At 34.1% G+C, this 18,918-nt stretch overlaps 3 protein-coding genes across 3 annotated transcripts; 1 reads left to right on the top strand and 2 right to left on the bottom strand.

Moving 5' to 3' along the window:
* Window positions 1-2,635: 2,635 nt before the first annotated feature.
* LOC118058820 (uncharacterized) lies at window positions 2,636-4,955 on the top strand. Its single transcript, XM_035071573.2, has 3 exons — window positions 2,636-3,154; window positions 3,769-4,063; window positions 4,146-4,955. Exons 1-3 carry the CDS (start codon window positions 3,074-3,076, stop codon window positions 4,691-4,693), a joined length of 924 nt encoding a protein of 307 aa, XP_034927464.1. The 5' UTR covers window positions 2,636-3,073; the 3' UTR covers window positions 4,694-4,955.
* LOC118058819 (protein kinase STUNTED) lies at window positions 4,920-8,253 on the bottom strand. The gene is made up of 10 exons (XM_035071571.2): window positions 7,804-8,253; window positions 7,641-7,714; window positions 7,428-7,546; window positions 7,227-7,342; window positions 6,628-7,143; window positions 6,294-6,542; window positions 6,049-6,212; window positions 5,729-5,956; window positions 5,491-5,640; window positions 4,920-5,404 (listed from the first exon to the last, which is right to left on the bottom strand). Exons 1-10 carry the CDS (start codon window positions 7,961-7,963, stop codon window positions 5,150-5,152), a joined length of 2,031 nt encoding a protein of 676 aa, XP_034927462.1. The 5' UTR covers window positions 7,964-8,253; the 3' UTR covers window positions 4,920-5,149.
* Window positions 8,254-14,358: 6,105 nt separating this feature from the next.
* Window positions 14,359-18,488, bottom strand: LOC118058818 (rac-like GTP-binding protein 5). The gene is made up of 7 exons (XM_035071570.2): window positions 18,151-18,488; window positions 16,544-16,631; window positions 16,352-16,461; window positions 16,185-16,248; window positions 15,108-15,172; window positions 14,914-14,979; window positions 14,359-14,816 (listed from the first exon to the last, which is right to left on the bottom strand). The coding sequence occupies exons 1-7, from the start codon at window positions 18,247-18,249 to the stop codon at window positions 14,712-14,714; spliced, it is 597 nt and encodes a 198-aa protein (XP_034927461.1). The 5' UTR covers window positions 18,250-18,488; the 3' UTR covers window positions 14,359-14,711.
* Window positions 18,489-18,918: the final 430 nt, after the last annotated feature.

The following is an 18,918-nucleotide window of genomic DNA, read 5'->3' as shown; positions in this document are numbered from 1 at the left end:
TTAATTAAAAATGTTTTTTTATTAATTTGTCATGGGTAATTCATGAAACTTCCAAAATAATAACGCTGTTAAATTAAAATTTCAATAAACAATGATTACGTGATAATTTTTTTTTTTTTGTTTCCAAAATAAGATAAATCTTATGAGAGGATTAGCTTGTGGTTTATCTCGAGAAAATTTGTGGATTATTGTATTTTGTTATAATGGAAAAAACGAAATGGATTCCCGTTAGATTTAGTAGTTTTTTTTCTTCTTTCAATCAAGATTAAAATCATATTTATTTTTGTGTTTTAAACTTTTAAAAGTATTTTTAAAAAAAAATTATAATTTTTTTTATTTATTTTTATTTTAAATTAATATTTTTTTAGTATTTTTAAATTATTTTGATGCACTAATATAAAAAATAAAAAAAAATTATTTTAATATATTTTTAAATAAAAAACACTTTAAAAAATAATCATAATCACACTTTTAAATAAACTATTAAATCTAGGTAAAACTCTTGATCAACTTTGTAGGTTAATTTAAGATTTAATTAATTTAGAAAGTGAATATATGGGTTGAAAAAAAAAAACACTCCATCATATTTTGGTTTAAATAAAGAAGTTTAGATTTTTTATTTAAATTATTTTTAAGTTAACTCTTTTAAATTGTGGTTAGGGTTTTATCTTGTTAACCCCAACTTGAATTTTATAACTATAATTAAAACTCTAAAATAAAGCCTTGATTATTTTAATTATGTACAAATTCATTATTAGCAATTTGATTTAAAATTCTCTTATGGATAATTTAAAAAACGCACTCTAGCATATTTAAATGAAATTAATAATTCTATTGAACAATAGCTTTAAAGTTGAAACTCGTAAAATTAAAATAAAAAAACAATTTTAACCACCAAATCAACTTTAAAATTAATATAATTAGTTCCTAAGACTTGGAAGCTTAGATTCAATTTGGGAAAAACTGAAGAGGTTGGATTGATCAGTAGAGATTCAAGATTAGAGCTAAGACTGTGACATGCACTCACGATCTCAAGACCGCTAGCTAAAAAAGATTAAACACGTTTAAACTCTTTTTTCCAAGTATATAACATAATTAATGCAAATAATTATAACATAATCAGCTTCCTTTGATTGACACGTATTTGTAAAGGACAAATAAATTTTGTTAAAGTAAAATACAACGTTTAAAGTTCAAAATACTTTTTATTAAAAAAATATATTAAAATAATATATTTTTTTTATATTTTAAAAATTATTTTTAATATTAACACATCAAAATTATCTAAATACATAAAAAATATTAATTTTAAATAAAAAATTTTAAATAAAAACTATTTAAAAAATATAAAAATATATAAAATCTAAATCAGTCAGAATAAGAGTTCCTACCGGCATCAAGAGCATAAAATGATCAAGTAATTAGTTTGTTCGATCATCGGGTCTTTATGATTTTTCCTTTACCAAATTATTATCAACTAACAAATTCATAAAGAAATGAGCCTATGGCCATAGATACAGAATAATAATAATAATAATAATGAAACATATAGCCTTTTCTTGATTTTCTCATGAAAAAGACTATAAATTTATATGGTAAGAGTTTAACATTTTATATCATTCCACTAAAAAAGAATTAATTATTTTCATGCGAGTAAAAATAAAAGCTGTCATTTATCATTTGGTTTTGGAAACATGCAAATCAAATTGTACTTTGGAACACACCCACATTAGTGCAATATAATAATGAATTCCAAGATGCTGAATGCTTTTGGATCTCACCCACATTAATGCACACCATAAATTCAAATCCCTTCTCCCTCGAATTTTGATTAACTTCGAGGAAAAAAAACTTTGATTTAAAAACAAACTGGAGATAAATTAATTTGATATATGCGAACGTTTTTTTATTTATTTGATAATTAGATGATGATTTTTACCTTGCAAGCATCAAAATTATCCATTCAATCTGATCTCATTAGACAGTTTAATTTAGAATTTTGATAGACTTGTTTTTATGTTTTTATCCCTGATGATGCATTTAATTTTTTTAAATAATATTTTTTTATTAACTCGAGTTAATAATCATGATTTATAATCTAAACTTTGCATAAATACGGATCCTTTGGGGTGATTATTTTTAATTTAGTTTGATTTTTATAAAAAAAATAACTAAAACTATTTTTTTTAAAAAAAACCAAAATCAAATCAAAATCGGTTCAGCTAACTGATTGGTTTTGATTCGGTTATTTTAGGAAAAAATCAGTTCAAACCAGTTTGACTCAGTTTTCCTAGTTTGGCTTTGGCTAGGTTTTTTCAGGTTTGGCTAGGGTTTTTTTTCCGGTTTGAGTTCATTTTGATTTTTTTGGTTCCAGGCTTATAAAATCAAAACCGAACAGCCGGCTTTTTCAAAATTTCGGTTTAATCGGTATTTTTATGATTTCGGTTTTTTTAGATTATTTTTTCTTTATTTTCTCAGTTTAATCAATTTTTTTGGTTTTTTTGGCTCACCCCAACTTTATCTATAGTATTTGCAATTTTACTTTTAAATTGCCGGATTAAAACCTTGAAAGAGTGGAATCTAAAATAGAGATAGCTCGATGCCCACGAGGTCGCTCATGAAAAAAATAAAATAAAAATGGAGCAGGTCCAAATATTGGAAAAGGGAAATAACATAACCCAGGAAAATCTCTCCAGCAAGAAAATAATCGTGGAAGGATCACAATTTATGTATTTGCTTCCACTATGTACAAAATCTCCGCATTCCTTTAATCAATCCCCTAATATCACGCTCTTTATATGGAAACCCTCTATACTTCGCTGAAGTTTTAGGCTTAATTAGCTCCTTGATCTCTTATTAAACAAACTAGTAGTATCAACGAAAGCCGAAAACTATTTAAGTTTCCAAGAAACTGCATGCCCTGAACGCGGTTTACTTCATAGCCTGATAATTTACGCCAAATAACAGAAAATAAATTGTGGGTTTATCACAATTTTGCTAGTTTTGTGGTTTTTAGACAGCATAAATTAGTGTTTCGTGGTTTAAAAGTTGTTTTAAGAGTAGAACAAACACTATGTCAAGGTGTATACGGTTCCCTCCGCCAGGGTATGTGTGGAACGGAGTGAAAGGGGAAGCCTTGATAGAGTTGATTAAGGTTAGTTATTGATTCTTAACTTTAGTTGATTCTTGATTTGTTTAGTTACAAGCCAGACCTTGAATCTTGATGGGTTCTTGTTATCATCATATATTAGGTATGGCGTAATTTTGACTTGCAATTTTGTGACAACGTTACTTGTATAGGAAGAATAAGTGGTTTTTAAGAGATCAGAGAGGGAGACAGCATAGTTGTGATTTCGTTCTTGATAGCTTGGTTTCAGGTTTTTTGGACCGAAATTAAGTTTATGTTGATTGTTTGGCGGTTCAGGGAATTCATAAAAGATAAACTTTTTAATTAGATGTTCTTATTTTCATTAGTTCAACTCGAAAGAACACGTACATTTCAACTATCTTCAATTTTGAGTTTTTCTTGCTTGTTCAAATCCACAAGCTGTTGGGGTACTTTGAATAATATGAAACTATGCATTAGAGTTGAATAAACTTGATTCTGAATATTTTCAGACAAGTAAGCTGAAATTATTGTGCTTGTATAGAAACTCAGGCTTTTTAATTCTTAATTTCCTCTGCATTTGCTTGATATTGCTTCCGAGTTATGTCATCTTCGTGTAAGTCGGTTTCTCAAGTTTAGTGTTGGCCTTCTCCATTTTAAAGGTCAGGAGAGAAAAGGCCGAGGTTGAGAAGCGAAGGAAGAAAGAGGAGAAGAAGAAAGAGAAGAGGAGGCAAAAAATGGAAGAAGGATTGGAGGGGGGACAGATTAAGAAGAAAAGGTATAATCCTCACAGAAGGCAGGTGCAACACCGGAGCGAGGATGGCGATGTAAGCAGCTACTATCAAGCGAAGAATGAACATGGATTTCGAAGAACAGAGAGAACTAGTCTTGCCGGAGAGCTCAAGCAGCCTTCAATACCAGACAGCTTATATGACTCTTTTGACACCTTCAATCATGGTGAGTGCATTTCTATCTGCTACTCTTTCTGGTTGTTTATAAGTTTGTTCCTGATACGTGCCTTTTGTGTTTGTTAAAACAGGCAGCGTTTTTTGGATTGATATCCAATTGCAAGGGCATGAGGATCAAGATCTGGTGTTTGGTAAACCAGTGCGCTCTATTACAGCCATGGATTATCTTGTCCAAGAGAAATCTGAATTGCCCAAAAGCTGCACCAAAGAGGAGTTCTTTTCTACCTGCAGTGAGTCCACAACCACTGCCTTCGAATCGGACAGACCTGGTGTTGAGTTGTACCATTCATGTTCTCAAACTGAGCTCGTAAGAGATAGGAAGGCTGCACCGGCTCTTATATCCCATTACTCTGGTAGTGGCTTGCAGCATACAGAATTAAACTTCTGGGAGCTAGATGTAAACTGGATTCCCCTTCCCACGAAGAACGGGAACCCAGAATTTGATAATCCAGGTTGGCTCTACGAGAGGAAGCCCGAGAGACTGCCTAGAAGTGATTACACTAAAATCTATAGAGCTAGCAATGATAGATTTTCTCGCCCGATTTCTTCTCTATACCCAACAGCTCAGTATTTGGCCCAAGCTGAGATACATGCCTTGCCATTTACAATACCATTCTAAAACTGTCACCTGAATCTGTGCAAATCTATCGTCTGTGTAAATAAATTTGTGTTTTCTGTTACTTTGTTTCTTTCCTTTTCTTTTTTTGTGGAGAATCTAGATAGTCAAGCTATCAGGAATTGTTGTTGCGTTGTTCATTTTTCTGCAGATTTTGATTCAGATAGAGCAAATGCCCTTGTCTGTTAGAAAAATTGCAATCTCCGTGTTTCTTCTGTAGTCTCAAAGATTCAAAAAACAAGCTCTTGATAGGCTTGAACCTTAATCCTCTCTCATTATCACTTTAAGCAAGAATTTTACAAGTCTACATCTTCAAAACACCTCATTGCAGGGCGTAAATCTTTTTTTTTTCCCCTTAACTGTACAGGCACAAGGTTGCAAACTATTTGTACAGAATTTATGTGACAACCTAGGCTCTGAAACAGGTAGTCAAGAATATTGAATAGAGAGCAAAGTAAACTAATCGAAGCTTGATGATCGGCTCCACCTATCTTTAAAATACTCCTCAATAGAAAGATTATTTCCATGCTCCCAACTACTAAATGATGTGGAATCATAATCAACATCAAGCAATGCAAGACTTAAATGTGACCCTGCACTAGAGTTTGGATAAACTTCATCATCATTATCCTGGTTTTCTGGATCCTGAAGATCCTTATTTTGAGGGTTCACCCACTTTTCCGGTTCTTTATCTCCTCTTAGGAGCTTCAGTATCTGAAAGAAGAAAAAAGGTTAAGAAAATCTACCATGACAACCAAATTAAATTTCCTGAGAATCCAGCCGCAGGTTTAAATTAGTACCTCGCTCATTTTAGGGCGTAGTCTAGCTGCTCGTGTAATGCAGTGTGTTGCTGCAAGAACCATTCGTTGCATTTGAACCTCATCAAAGTTTCCATTCAAGTTTGGATCCACTAAGCCTATTGCATTCCCACTCTCTATTATTGGTTTTGCCTGAAACTCACAGAATTTACTGTTATTGATGCTTGTGATTAATAGAGATATAGTATTTTGTAGTTGTGGTGACTTGAGAAACTCTTACCCACAAGACCAAACTCTCTTGGCTCTTGGTGTTCCCGGAACTAATTGGTTTTCTTCCTGATAGCAATTCAAGTAGAACGACACCAAAAGCATAGACATCAATTTTGTCGCTGACTTTCCCATACATGAAATATTCAGGAGCAAGATATCCAAATGTCCCAACAACATCGCCTCGAGTCACAAACGATGTAGTTGCCGGTCCCCATATTGCCAGCCCGAAATCGGACAACTGTCCAGTAGAATAAAAACAAGTCATGACATAATTTTGTGATAATTTTCGTTTTTGGCTACCGATAAACTGCACGAGTCACAGCAGAATACCTGTGGTTCAAATCCATCTGAGAGAAGAATGTTTGAAGACTTGACATCTCTATGAATAACAGGCCGAGAACATTCGCTGTGCAGGTAGTTTAGGGCTTCTGCAATTTTAACAGCTACATCGAATCTCAGTTCCCATGACAATGGAGATTTGTCTTTGCTCTTTCCTACACATAGTTTCACATCAGAATTGTTTCTGTCAAGCTTCACTAGTGAAGAAAAACATGCGCAGGTCGATAAAGACTTACCATGTAAGTTTTCCTCTAAGCTTCCTTTAGATAAAAAATCATAGACGTAAATGAGATCATCATCTTCGATGCAGACATCAACAAGAGGTGTGATGTGCTTGTGTTTCAATGAGGAGATGATTTCAACCTCAAGAGCAAAATCTTTCATTGCTTTCTGGGATGTTTTCTGAACCTTCACTGCCACTGGCTTGCCATCTGGAAGAATCCCCTTGTACACTCTGCTACACCCCCCTTTCCCAATCAAATTTTCTGTCAGAAAGATCAGAATTTTTTTGTCAGGCAAGAGAGGAAATTCAATTAGTCTAATCTCATGTGATTGATTCAGGGTAAAAACCTGTGTGAAAATTCGAAGTTGCGCCTTTCAGAACCTTGTTGCACATGCCTGACAGAAAACTAGGTGAGCTTACTTTCAGCAGAATATCCGAGCCATTTTCTAGTTCACCTGATGCAGAAGATCTACTCCTATTGATGTTACTTGTCTCTCTTTCTTCTGCTATTGAAACGCGAGGATCTTGTTGAGAGGAGCGATCCGGTAAGGTCATTGCCCACTGTACTACAGACAGTTTCCTGGAATGCAAGTTCTGTGGAATGGCTAAACTTGCTTTTCGGAGGAGGGGCCAACCAGGTCTCTGATCCAAAATATCACCAGAAAAAAGAGAATTTGATCTCTTCTCACGTACATTTGCAATGCTGCAAACTTCATCCTTTATTTCTCCAATCTCATCTCTTGATAGCAGTTCAAAACTAGATATTTCAGTATATGCTTCAGAATCTCCGAATTCAGATTGGATTTCTCTAAAACTTAAATTTTCATTTATATTAAAACTTGGTTTTGGATCTCCACCGAGGCCTGACATAATCGAAAGCAACATCAATTATTATCTTCCCAGGATCTGCTAAATGGATTTTTATTTTAGGACACAAGCACCAAACCTGGTAGTTGATTGTTGTTGCACCTTCTAAACACAAATTTTCCATTGTGGATGGCCATAATATCTGTGGTTGGACGCAGTCGCTTGGCGCAATACTTAGCAGTAGAAGCCCACACCCTGAAAATGAAATCTATCTAAACTAATTAGAAAAGAAGCATTAAACCATGATTGATGCAGAACTTGCGTTTCTACCTGCCCCTACCTTAAAGCTGCCTGGCTACTGATCCCCACAATTACGGCTACAGCAGCATAGTTCCTTGCCTCTCTAACCAGAGTCCTTCTAACCGAAATCCCTTTGGCTATCTGACCAGAGAGGCCTACCTAAAGCCAAAGCAAAAAAAATCGTGTCATCCGCAACTTTTACTTTCCCACCGGAGGGCCAGGAAAAAGTGCTGCAAGATTTTTGATTACAGACCTTCTTCATGGAACATAGACCATCATATACTTCTAAATAACTATCCAACAAAAGCTTGTCTCTCAAAGCATGGCCTGCATCAACAGCTCATGTTTCATCAAAATCATGCAAAACTTTAAAAAAAAATAGAAGAAAAACACCACTGAACTGTTGAAAGCATTACCAGAACTTCCACAAACATGAACAGCAACAACACAATCACCAGGTTCAGCAACCTTTGCAATAGCCCAGCTAAGTAGTTCTCTGCTATGACTATCTATTCTTATCCCAACTAACACATTCCTCCTTTCAGTAGCCTTGGCTTCCAGCTCCTCAACTGTCATTTTTTTCTTTTATTCTTGATAGCTTACTTCCACAACATCAAAGCATCCATGTATGTTCTCTTCCTCCTAGAATTCCCAGAAATTCTGCAAATTTATTCTCTTTAACACCCTTTCCACCCCTTGAAACAATCGTTTCAGTCTCTGCAAAACAAAAGAATTTACACGGTCATGCCCCACCACCATCTATATTAGGCACTCACAGCTACCACATGAGAAATATAAATACAACCCATTAATAGATTCCCCGTGAATAATCCAAACTCAGAAAAAAAAAAAAAATCCTTTCTCATTACATTAATCCACATGCTAGCTCACAATGAGATAAAACTATAAACATAAATACCCCAACAAGATCTTGAAAATACATATAAAAACAAAAGGTGAATCATACATAAGATAAACAAAACAAGACAACAAAAAAGATATGTACCTAAATATTTTTGTACCCATTTATTATTTTTGAAATTGCCGCCAAAAATCACCACCCACTTAACTAATGAAACTTAAAAGATTATAATTTTTTTTTAATAAACTAAACATGAGTGCTTTGGTGAAGATCAGTTAAACAAATGGGCTAATCTGAAAAAGAACAGTAAAAGCCAGTAAAGAACAAAAATGTAAACGGGTAAAATCTGGAGAAGAAAGTGTTGGCAAGTAAAGGGAAAAGTGGTCGAGAAAATTTTTGTGCGCTGAAAGGAGAATTAAGAAAAATCATGGGAAGTGGTGGTGTTATTTAAAAAAAAACAAAAACAAACAATAAATTATTTATATATTCTTTATTACTAATAATTTTAATTTTAGGTCGTTGGGAAACTGGCAAATTTCGCGGGAAACGCATGACGAGGGGCTTGTGGAGGCTTAACCACCGGCTGTCTCGGGTTGCAAGGTAATCTAACCACATGCTTGAGTTATCATACGACCTTTTTTTTTTTCCATGCACATGAAATTTCTCATCTTTTGCCAAAACTTAAGATCTAGAATTATTTTATTTTCCAAAGAGTGGGATAAATCTCTTTGTTTTGGAATGGAGAATTTTTTTGTTAATTATAATATCTTCTCAAAGCATGACGTGAAATTAAAGAGCTACTACACGCACCGTGCAAAGTGGAGAAATGCTACTTGCCATTTAAATTAGGGACTTTTATTCACCACTAAAAAAATCTTGTGAGGTTTGGCGGTGAGTAGAATTATCATTAATTCATGAAAGGTCTATTTTCATGTTTGGAACTATGTTTATCTTAAAAAAAATATTAAATTAATATTTTTTTTATTTTTTTATAATTTTAATGTGATGATATTAAAAAAATTAAAAAAAAATAATTTAATTTATTTTTAAAAAAATCGAAAAGGCACTGCATCACAATATTAACAACACACAAAGCTTAATAGTGTGTAAAAAATAGCTCAAGGGTCAATTTTATTATTTTTTTATTTTCAAAATAATTCACAAAACAAACATGTTGCTTGAGGAGATTCTCAAAGCATCTATTCTAGGTAAGGGGATCACACCTAAATTAGTTTGTTCATCATATTATTAATTAACAACGTGGTCTATTTGCAATATCAACTATATGGTTTAAACAAATCTTAGTATACAAGTCAAGCATTTGAGGTCTTGGCCTAGTGGTGGAAGGGGCTTGTTCCTTTCCACCCTACTAGGATTCAAACCTCACCATGCACACCTGTCACTCTCGCTGTGCTTTATATGCTCACTGGGTTTGCAGGATGTTCAGTGGGCCGTGGAATTAGTCGTGGTGCGCGCAAGCTGGCCCGGACACCCACGTAAATAATAATAATAAAAAAAATCTTAGTTTACAAACATTATCGACTTCTTAATTAGGGTAAATTAATCTTGTTCGGATATCTAAGTCTTGACTTTGGTATTATCTATATTTGTATGCTATAAAACTATATTTAAGATCAGAGGTGAAGATTATCACTGCTGCATAGTATAGCTAGGATGATTTTTTTAGTGGATCTTATTTGAACAACTAAAGGTAGTGCATTTCCTTGGACGACTGGCTCTCCTTTTCTCACTAAATCTTGTCCATAGATCGTTCTAAAAAGAGCGGCTGACTCATCTTTGTCAAGCCAAAAGGAAGGGATCAAGTTTGGCGTGAGTAATGAGGCAGCAAGTGAGATCATTCGATCTTGAGGATTATTAGTTACTACTTTACTGTATAGTTTATAGCCATCTAACTTTCTAACTACGACAAAAAAGGTGACTTTGATCATTGACCCAAGATTGATTAATATTCAAATCTTCAAAGTCTTGTAAGCTTAGCTCATGGTTTTGGCCTTGTACTGGTTTAGAGACTATAATTTTCTTGAAAGACACGATATTAGTGTTTTATACGCTAAATATATTTATATTTAGCTTAACAGAGAATAGATTAAAAGAAGCATTGTTATATACGTGCGTCAAAGGTTGATTGAATTCTAGACTACACTGAAATAATTCTCCAATCTCATGATCGTCCTCTCTCAACTGCTAGCCAGAGATGCAGTATAAACTTCTGTTTTTTTCCACGATAAACAGGCATGTGTATAAGATACTGTTGTCCCGCAGTTGGCCAGGGAAGTGAAGAAGAAAAACAGCCTGGGATGATTAAACAACTTAAGAAAAATGACCATCGTCTTTAAGAATCTGAAGAGGGTTAAAGAACACCAAAGATGGTCCCAAGTTTTGAAAGTTCAGTGCTGCAACTTGGCGTAAGTTATCTTGGCAGCCATGGTTTTTTGAGTGGTTGGGCTTAATTCCCCAGTGCTCATCCTAAGGCACAGTATGCCATTTTGGTTGGTCAAGTGTCTTCTTTGTCATATGTGTATGCTCAACAGCAAATCTACAGACGAATCAACGTCAATGCGCACTTGTAATTTCCTCAGCCAGTCAATTCTTCATTGCATCCATGGGAGACGCAACACAAATGTTGGCAACTCGACTTGTATACTATTCTTTGACTAGCCAACTAACAATTATACCATTCCTTGATCAGAAGGAGAAAAAAAAAAAAAAAACTCTCATCCCATTTTGAACCTTCAAAGATCACAACAGCATTAAGGCTACAAGTAAAGAATTGGTTGAAGGAAATAGATGTAAAAAAAACAAAAACTAATTAATGGGATCATAATGTTGATTTCTTTGGGAAAAGGTAATAAATAAATAAAATCTCAAGGACATTGGGTCTTTTTGTTGCATTCTAACACGTGTAGGGTTCGACTGGTGCTGGTTTGGAGCCATGTGAAGAAACCATTTGTTAGCAGAAGATCAATGAGGTGATCGAGTGTATGGCTGGCCGGCCTACGTACGTTTTCTTTTTCCAAAAGAAGTGTTTATCATACACACACCATCAACTTTTTTGTAATTATGTAAATGTTTTCATTTAGAAAGTAGGAACCAAACGCACTTGAGTGCTATTTTATTAAATTATTTGTTCATCATGGAAGCCTGTAAAGCTGCTCGTAATTAAAAAATGCTCTAGAAAGCACGGGAAAATAGGGTTCCCCACACTACTATTCATTAAGAAATAAATCACTATGTCACCACAATGATTTTTTTGTTTATCCTAATAGGTCAAAATTAATGGTTAATTAAAACATATTTATTAAAAAAATGTAAGATTCAAATATAGAGAAATAAGATGAAAAAAAGAGGGGCGCGTTGTTTTTTTAAATTTGAGGCTAAAAGTATATTTTTTTCACCTTAACTTTTTAAATTATAAATTTTTAGTATCTAAAAATTTATAAAAATCAGTTTTAATCCTGAATTTTATTTTCATTATTTTTTGATCCCTAGTATAAAAGATGAGAAAGAAAATGACAAGATTTTGATGGTAGAAAAAATAGTCTCAGTTGAAATCGATTTCACCTACGAAAATAAATGGTTTTTTGTGTCAATAAGAAAAGTTTATACAACGTGTTCCCCAAGCTCTCTAAACTTGTCTAAAATGGCAAATGTGTACCAAAAAAAATTTTTGGAGCCACTTTCTAAGTTGTTAGATGTCATTAATTAGAATGTGTTTAGGGTGTATTTTAGGTTAAAATATGATGAAAAATGAACTTTTCTTGATCTGAAATAGACCAACTTAATTTTTGGTTATTAGCATTCAAGTAGTACAAGTAAGTTCCTTCAAGAAAAAAATTTAAAAATAAAAATAAACCTTAGACGTGTGAGCTGCTCTAGGCCTACACACTTGTTTTTGGAGATCCAGAAACTTTGGACCTATCTTAGCCTTGAAAGTTTGGGCTTTTTTTTCTTTTTTTATTCTTTCTTTTACTAATTATAATTGCAATTTTTTTTCTAATTTAATCTTTGGTGGATTATTAATTGAGCAGTGTAATTTGTTTCTGGCTTGATTTTTTTTTTCTCAATCTCTTTGATACTTTGTTAGTTCTTCATTTCATGTGTTTATTTTAGATAAAAAAAATATATAAAAAAAGAATTGCAAGTCTATGATGCGGGTCTCATATTTAATTAACTTTGATCAGGTATGGATCATGCTCAAATAATTTGCTTGTTGCATAAATAATTCTTGTTTTATTTAATTAGATATATATACCAACCTTTTGAATCCCACCTATAGTTTTTTATATATATATAAATACTTCTAAAATTTACATATATAATTTTTTTTAAGAAAAAAGAAATATTAATTGCGGGTCAAATAGCTGCATGTTGTGATTAGCTAATTGGCTCTACAATTACAGGGAAAAAGAATAATTGGTTCAAAGTTTCCATTGGTTGCCTCTGTCTTATTGCAACTCTCAGTAGCAGTTATATATGCTGATTATAATAGTATTTGATGGATCAACTACCATGGTTTGGTAGGTACGTGACAAATAAAATAGTGATAAATGGGATAAGATAACGTTTAATTGTTGTTTTAAAATAAAAATAAAATAAATACGTCTTTAATATAATTTTACAATGAATTTATATATTTTTTATAAAAAAAAATAGGGAGAAATATGCCATCCATCCTACTATCTCCGTTTTTTTTTTTCCTCCGAAACAATAAATAAACACTACCTATCAACACCATAATTAGTATTTATATTATTATTGCATAACACAAACGTCTTAACTTTGGAACAGGTTACTAAGATTAGCAGTGTTGCTCGGCCATTGACATGAAACAGCTAATTACATGAAAGCTGTAACATGCAAAACGAGGAAGGGTTTGTTGCAAGAAATCAAGATTCGGCAGCTTCAGAGTGATATCCTTAGTCTAATCAAATCAAGAATTCAAGATCAACCAAACGTGGAGTATTGGAATTGACTTGTCTTGCCCCATCCCCACCACTAAGATAGAAGCTACTGCTTTAAAGACTTGCATGCTGTTAATAAGATCGTGTCGAGTTATAATTGGTTAGGTTAGTTTTCTAGTGACAGAGATTTATGCTTTGATTAATATGAGTTTGTTGTGTTGTGATGTGATGTGATGCTAGCCTGCAGCGAATTGCTGGGATTAATGACTCCAGAAGTAATTTATGGGCCACAGACCTGGTAGGATTCATGCCAACCACGTCTTTTTTTTTCTTTTTCTTAAGCCCATTTTCACTTATTTTATTTTTCTAGGTGTGTTTCTTATATTAGGATTATTTAAAAATATATGAAAAAACAATAAAAAATATTTTCAGTTGTGCATGATTGTGCATTTATTTATGAAAGAAATTCTTGGCTGCAACCTTTCCTCATATTCAAACGATAATACGAAGAATAAATTTATTTACAAATAAATTAATCAATAACTCCATTAATTATTGGTTGATTATACGTAGACCGTTTATAGTTCTATCAAAACAAGAACATAATACGGACTTCAGGGCCTATCCCATGATACTCTTGAGTCCAGCTCTAGCAGTAGGCTCATACTTGATTTTGTCTGCCTAACACATAAGGGCTATCTCAGGAACACGAGGATCATCAGGGATTGGATCTGTAAGCAGTGAATATATGGAGTGAATCAGACATGAATCCCACAAGAATCACTCAGAATTATTTTAAAGACTACTGTTTTAAGCAATAATAAAATTTTCTTGGTCTGAGCATCTGGAGAATTGGCTAGTTCATGTCTCTTTGATGTAACAGAATAGGAAAGATTCAGGGTAATTTGTGATTTTTGGTGTGTTCATTCTGTGAAATGTTGCAATCCTGATGCCTTGCTGATTCTCCGAAAAGATATCTTGGCTTAAGAAAAGCTTTGAACCAGATGGGTGTAAAGGGAACCACAGAATTGATTTACAATATCCATTTAAGAGGAGAACTGATACCTTATTCCTTCTTTCTTGTTCACCTGATTTTGACCTGAGGTATTGAAATCGCTGTTTAACACCATTTGACAGACACATACAGCAGGAATAGGAGCTTTTAAAATGCCGATGAGACACGAATATAATAACACAAAACGATAACTATATTAAGATTCTCTAAGTGCACTTAAACGGGTCACAGATCATGATACAAGAGAAAAAGGCTTCGTATTTCACAAGGAAATTCTGCTTAGTCTAGTCTACAATATGTAGATAGCCCTAAAGAAATAAATGTGAGTTAACAAAGCAGCGTGAACCATTAATATACAAATCACAAAGCAACAAATACATAATTTGATTCTCTTATAAGTGCCCCCTATTTTTGTCAGTATGGACTACGGACCACATCCTTTCTGTTCCTCGAGATAATAGAGATAGCAAATGAGACCAACGCGCCTAATTTGGAAATGTTTTCCTCTAGAATTTTGTTGCAGAGTCACAATATGGAGCAGGCCTTTTGTGCCTGTCTCTTCTTTTTCTTCTTCTGCTTCAGAGGCTGGAGGACGGCCTTAATGGCTGCATCAAAGACGGCTTTGACATTCTGTGTTTGAAAAGAGCAGATGAAAATCATGAAACAAGTAATGAGGTAAGCAGCAAACTTCTCTCATAATTTCACATCAAGAACTTAATCTGCATACCTGCTGTGTTTTTGAACTGCACTCAATGTATACAGGAGCCCCTATTAGCTTTCTCAGTTCCTCTCCCTTTCAAAAGAAAATCAAATAAAATGTTTTATTCACTTTATATGGGCTGACATGTTGGTATCCACCGTAGAAGCAAGAAGGCAACGTGAAGGCAAAATGATAGTTAAGATGTGACGCAGCAGCAATACCTGAGCTGTGGTAATGGGCACCGCACCTGGGTGATCTATAAAGAATTGCTTATCATCTCGGAGATCTACAGGAAGCAAATTTAATTGTCATGAAACTCAATGCTTGTCCACAAGTTAAGATAAGATACAAGACATTCTACACTGAGGCAACACAGCTAAAAAGAATTTGAAAATCAATGAAAAGAGCAGTGTCATTTGTATTGTGGCAGTTAATTATCTCCAAGTTAATCATTGCAAGAGTATACTTACAACCAACAACAGCTTGAACTAACACATGGTTGTGAAATTCAATCAGAAATAATAAGGTACTGTTGAGCACATTTTTGGAAGATATCAGTTCAATTGGAGACACTTAATCCTGTTCATTTAAACCAAATCCAGAAGAGATAGCAAACAAATGTCAAACATCTAGGTGAGCTACCATACTCTGGGTTTTTAGGCACCAGTATTTGAATAATGAATACATACTAAAAGCATCTTTATTTAAAACACCCGGCCATAAAACTTTCAGGATATGCTCTGACTCCTCAACTTTCAAAAGTGTCATCAAACCACAAAGTAATTCTATTTTCTAGTATGCTCAGTAAGCCCTTACAGTGAACTAAGGGGTGCTCATAGTATGTTTAAATCCCAATCTCACCCAATTTAATGGTCATTTCCAATATACAACATACCTCCCCCATACTCCAAAGTTCAGTTGAAACGGGCCTTAAAAGCACGTGCTTGATTGTTAATATATGCCACTCTTTAAAGAAACATTCAATTAAGCACTCATGAATAACATTGTGTCATCTCAACTATCCCAAGATGGCTTCAAGAAGCCTCATCTTCACTGACTTAATCATCATGTCACTCAAAAGAAAATTAAGTGAGCAGGGGAATTACAGTAGCTGAAGGTATTACACAACAACCATGTACAGACAAGGGATCTTGAAAACCAACTTCAGGATTCAAAGCTATTAACCAGATAGCAGAAAAGGCTAGTCTTAGGCTCCTAGCAAAGAGTTGCACAATATACCAAACTTCTGCATTATTGGCATCTCAAAAGAAAAACAGATTAAGGAGAGCAGGATTTACCAAGCTTTGTCCCAACAAGAATAATTGGAACACCAGGTGCATAATGCCTCAATTCAGGAATCCACTATAAAAGACAAAAAATAGAAAATTCATTAGCGCGTTCCACATAACCAGAAATTATAACATTTAAAGAAAACAAGATCTTGTGAAGAAAATGTTGGTCTTACTTTCTTTGCAACGTTTTCATAGCTGGCCTTGCTAATGAGGGAGAAGGCAAGCAGGAAAACATCTGCCCCCCTATAGCTCAAAGGCCTCAGTCTATTGTAATCTTCTTGGCCTGTGCCATGAAGTCAACACATGAAGTGATTACAAAAAACATTCAAAGACAGGAAGGGAAAAATTATGAATTTGAAACTTACCAGCAGTATCCCACAACCCTAAATTGACAGTGCTCCCATCGACAACCACATTCGCACTGAAATTGTCAAACACAGTTGGCACGTAATCCTGTTTCCCATTTACAGAAAATACAACAAATAGAAACCTTGATGTTAAAACCATTCTTTCCCTATTTCATATTTGAATATTATCAAAATTACATGGAAAAGAAAGGCAAAAGTGCTGAATCACCATGACACCAATCATATAACAGGGCTTTCCCAAAGCTTAAGCTTGAGAGGGAATATTCAATCTTTGAAAACAGAAATTTTCAGTTCGTTAAAAGCAGCATTGCAATTTTTGTGAAAACCAAAACCAAAACCAAAGAGAGAATCCAGAAAGCACTCTTTTCTTCTAGTCCTGCTCAACTCAAAAGAATCAAAGTAAGCACTTTTCAGGAATGTTGCAATGAAGCACAGTGACCCTCCAAAAATAACCGCAAAAGTAGAACTGGTTAGTGGTCTCCAGGTAGAAAAAACCCACCTAGACTAAACCATTAACTTGTGTGAGGCTAACTTAAGTTGTTTAACCTATTACAAATTACAAATATAAATCTTACTTTGTTCCCATATTCTGTAACCAACCTAACAAAACCCCCAAGTTAACACTTTGATTAGCCTGTAAAAGGTATGGTCAGTTGACTGGTTCTCCCTATCAGTCCCTACAAAATGCCAAATTTACCATAAACAGACTAAAAGAAAATGTTCAATTTCCTCCCAGTTTCCACGTTCTCCGGTTACAAAAACCTAATCAGATGCCAAAAACCCCTGAACCTTGACCTTCCACTCCAGAAGTTTTTAAGCAAAGGAAAACAAATCTTGATAGCTCCAATTGCTTAAAAAACAAGACTTCGTTGACTTGACAAATTTCAATCTAGAATTATCTATACGTTTCTAAAACTTTCCAGGGAACATACAGGAACCAGAAAAGACCTAAAGTTGATACCCCAATTAAAGGTTTTCGCCAAGAAGCAACACTCCATCAGCTAAAACCAAGTAGTTTTATCAACCCCGGTTGGCTTCACAAGTATCTTCCATGTCCCGGGCTTTTAAAAGAGAAACACATACCGAAGAAACTTAAGCATGACCTTTCAATCCGGAAGTTGTTCAAGCAAAGGAAAAAAAAAGTCTTGACTTACTCAATTACTTAAAACTCATGATAGATTGGCTTAACGTGATATTTTTCAATCTGCAATACTCTTTAAATTTCCCGCATTTTCGAGGGAAACAAACAGGAAAAAAAAGAAAGAAAGAAGATCAAACCTTTGGACTCCAATTTTAGGTTTTGAACCAAAAAAAGCAGCACCCCATCAACTAAAACCAATTACTTTCATCAACCCCACGTCTTCCAGTTGCGGACATTTTCCAGGGAAAAAACAGCAAACCAGAACATAGAACTAACCATTACAATCCAAATGAAGGTTTCAAAACAAAAAACCAACACCCCCATCAACTAAAGCTGATTACTTTGATCAACCGCAGTTGACTTGACAAACATAATCTCTACTTTCCCACATTTTCTTTTCTTAAGAACCAAACAGAAAGAAACTAAAAGAAAAAAGAAAGTAAAAGGTTGTAACTTTACTTACCGTAGGGAAAGTGTTGCTAGTGTAGGAAATAAGCATGCAAGTCTTGCCAACAGCACCATCACCAACAGTGACACACTTTATGAATCTTGAAGCGCTCATTTTCTTTCTTTCTTCCCAATTAAAAAACCCTAATGGTCAATTCTTAAACTTACATATAGAAACTGTAAGAGATTGATGCGAGTCTCTTTGGTTAGGAGTACAAGAAAAAAATGTAGAAATGTATTAACCAAGCAAGCAAAACAAGAAAGAAAATTTAGGGAGCTGGGCCTAGAGTAGGGAAAGAGAGAAGAGACAGCTCTTGCCAGCTATACCATCTACCTATACTTCATGTCCCTATATTTCTACTCCTATCCACCAACACCTGTCACTTGCTATATTTAATTTTTTAAGATTTCCGTAACAATCTTAGTTATAATTCAAACACCTTACATCACTTTAGTCCTTTTCCCTGTTTTCATATTAACATATAGTCTTGAGTGGCTGGATTAAAGTGGTAAATGGGATTTAAAATAAAACTTTTCTCGTGAATATCCGATTGAAATAAAACTTGAGTTGATGTACAGTCTCGAATGATAATAATAATTTGAGTATGAACCAAATTGGTCAAGAAATATTGGAAATCCCACTTAAAAAGTATTTCAAATTAAGACTTGACGGTGATTTCGAAAAGTATTAATTACTTTGCTGATTGGTATTATCCCCTTGTTTTGATTATTTTAGTGATGCATTAATATAAATTGATGAATCTAAGGCGTGTGAAGATTTATG

This window comes from Populus alba, chromosome 9, assembly GCF_005239225.2.
Source record: "Populus alba chromosome 9, ASM523922v2, whole genome shotgun sequence".
Taxonomy (NCBI): Eukaryota; Viridiplantae; Streptophyta; class Magnoliopsida; order Malpighiales; family Salicaceae; genus Populus; species Populus alba.
This window is presented reverse-complemented; position numbering and strand designations above follow the sequence as displayed.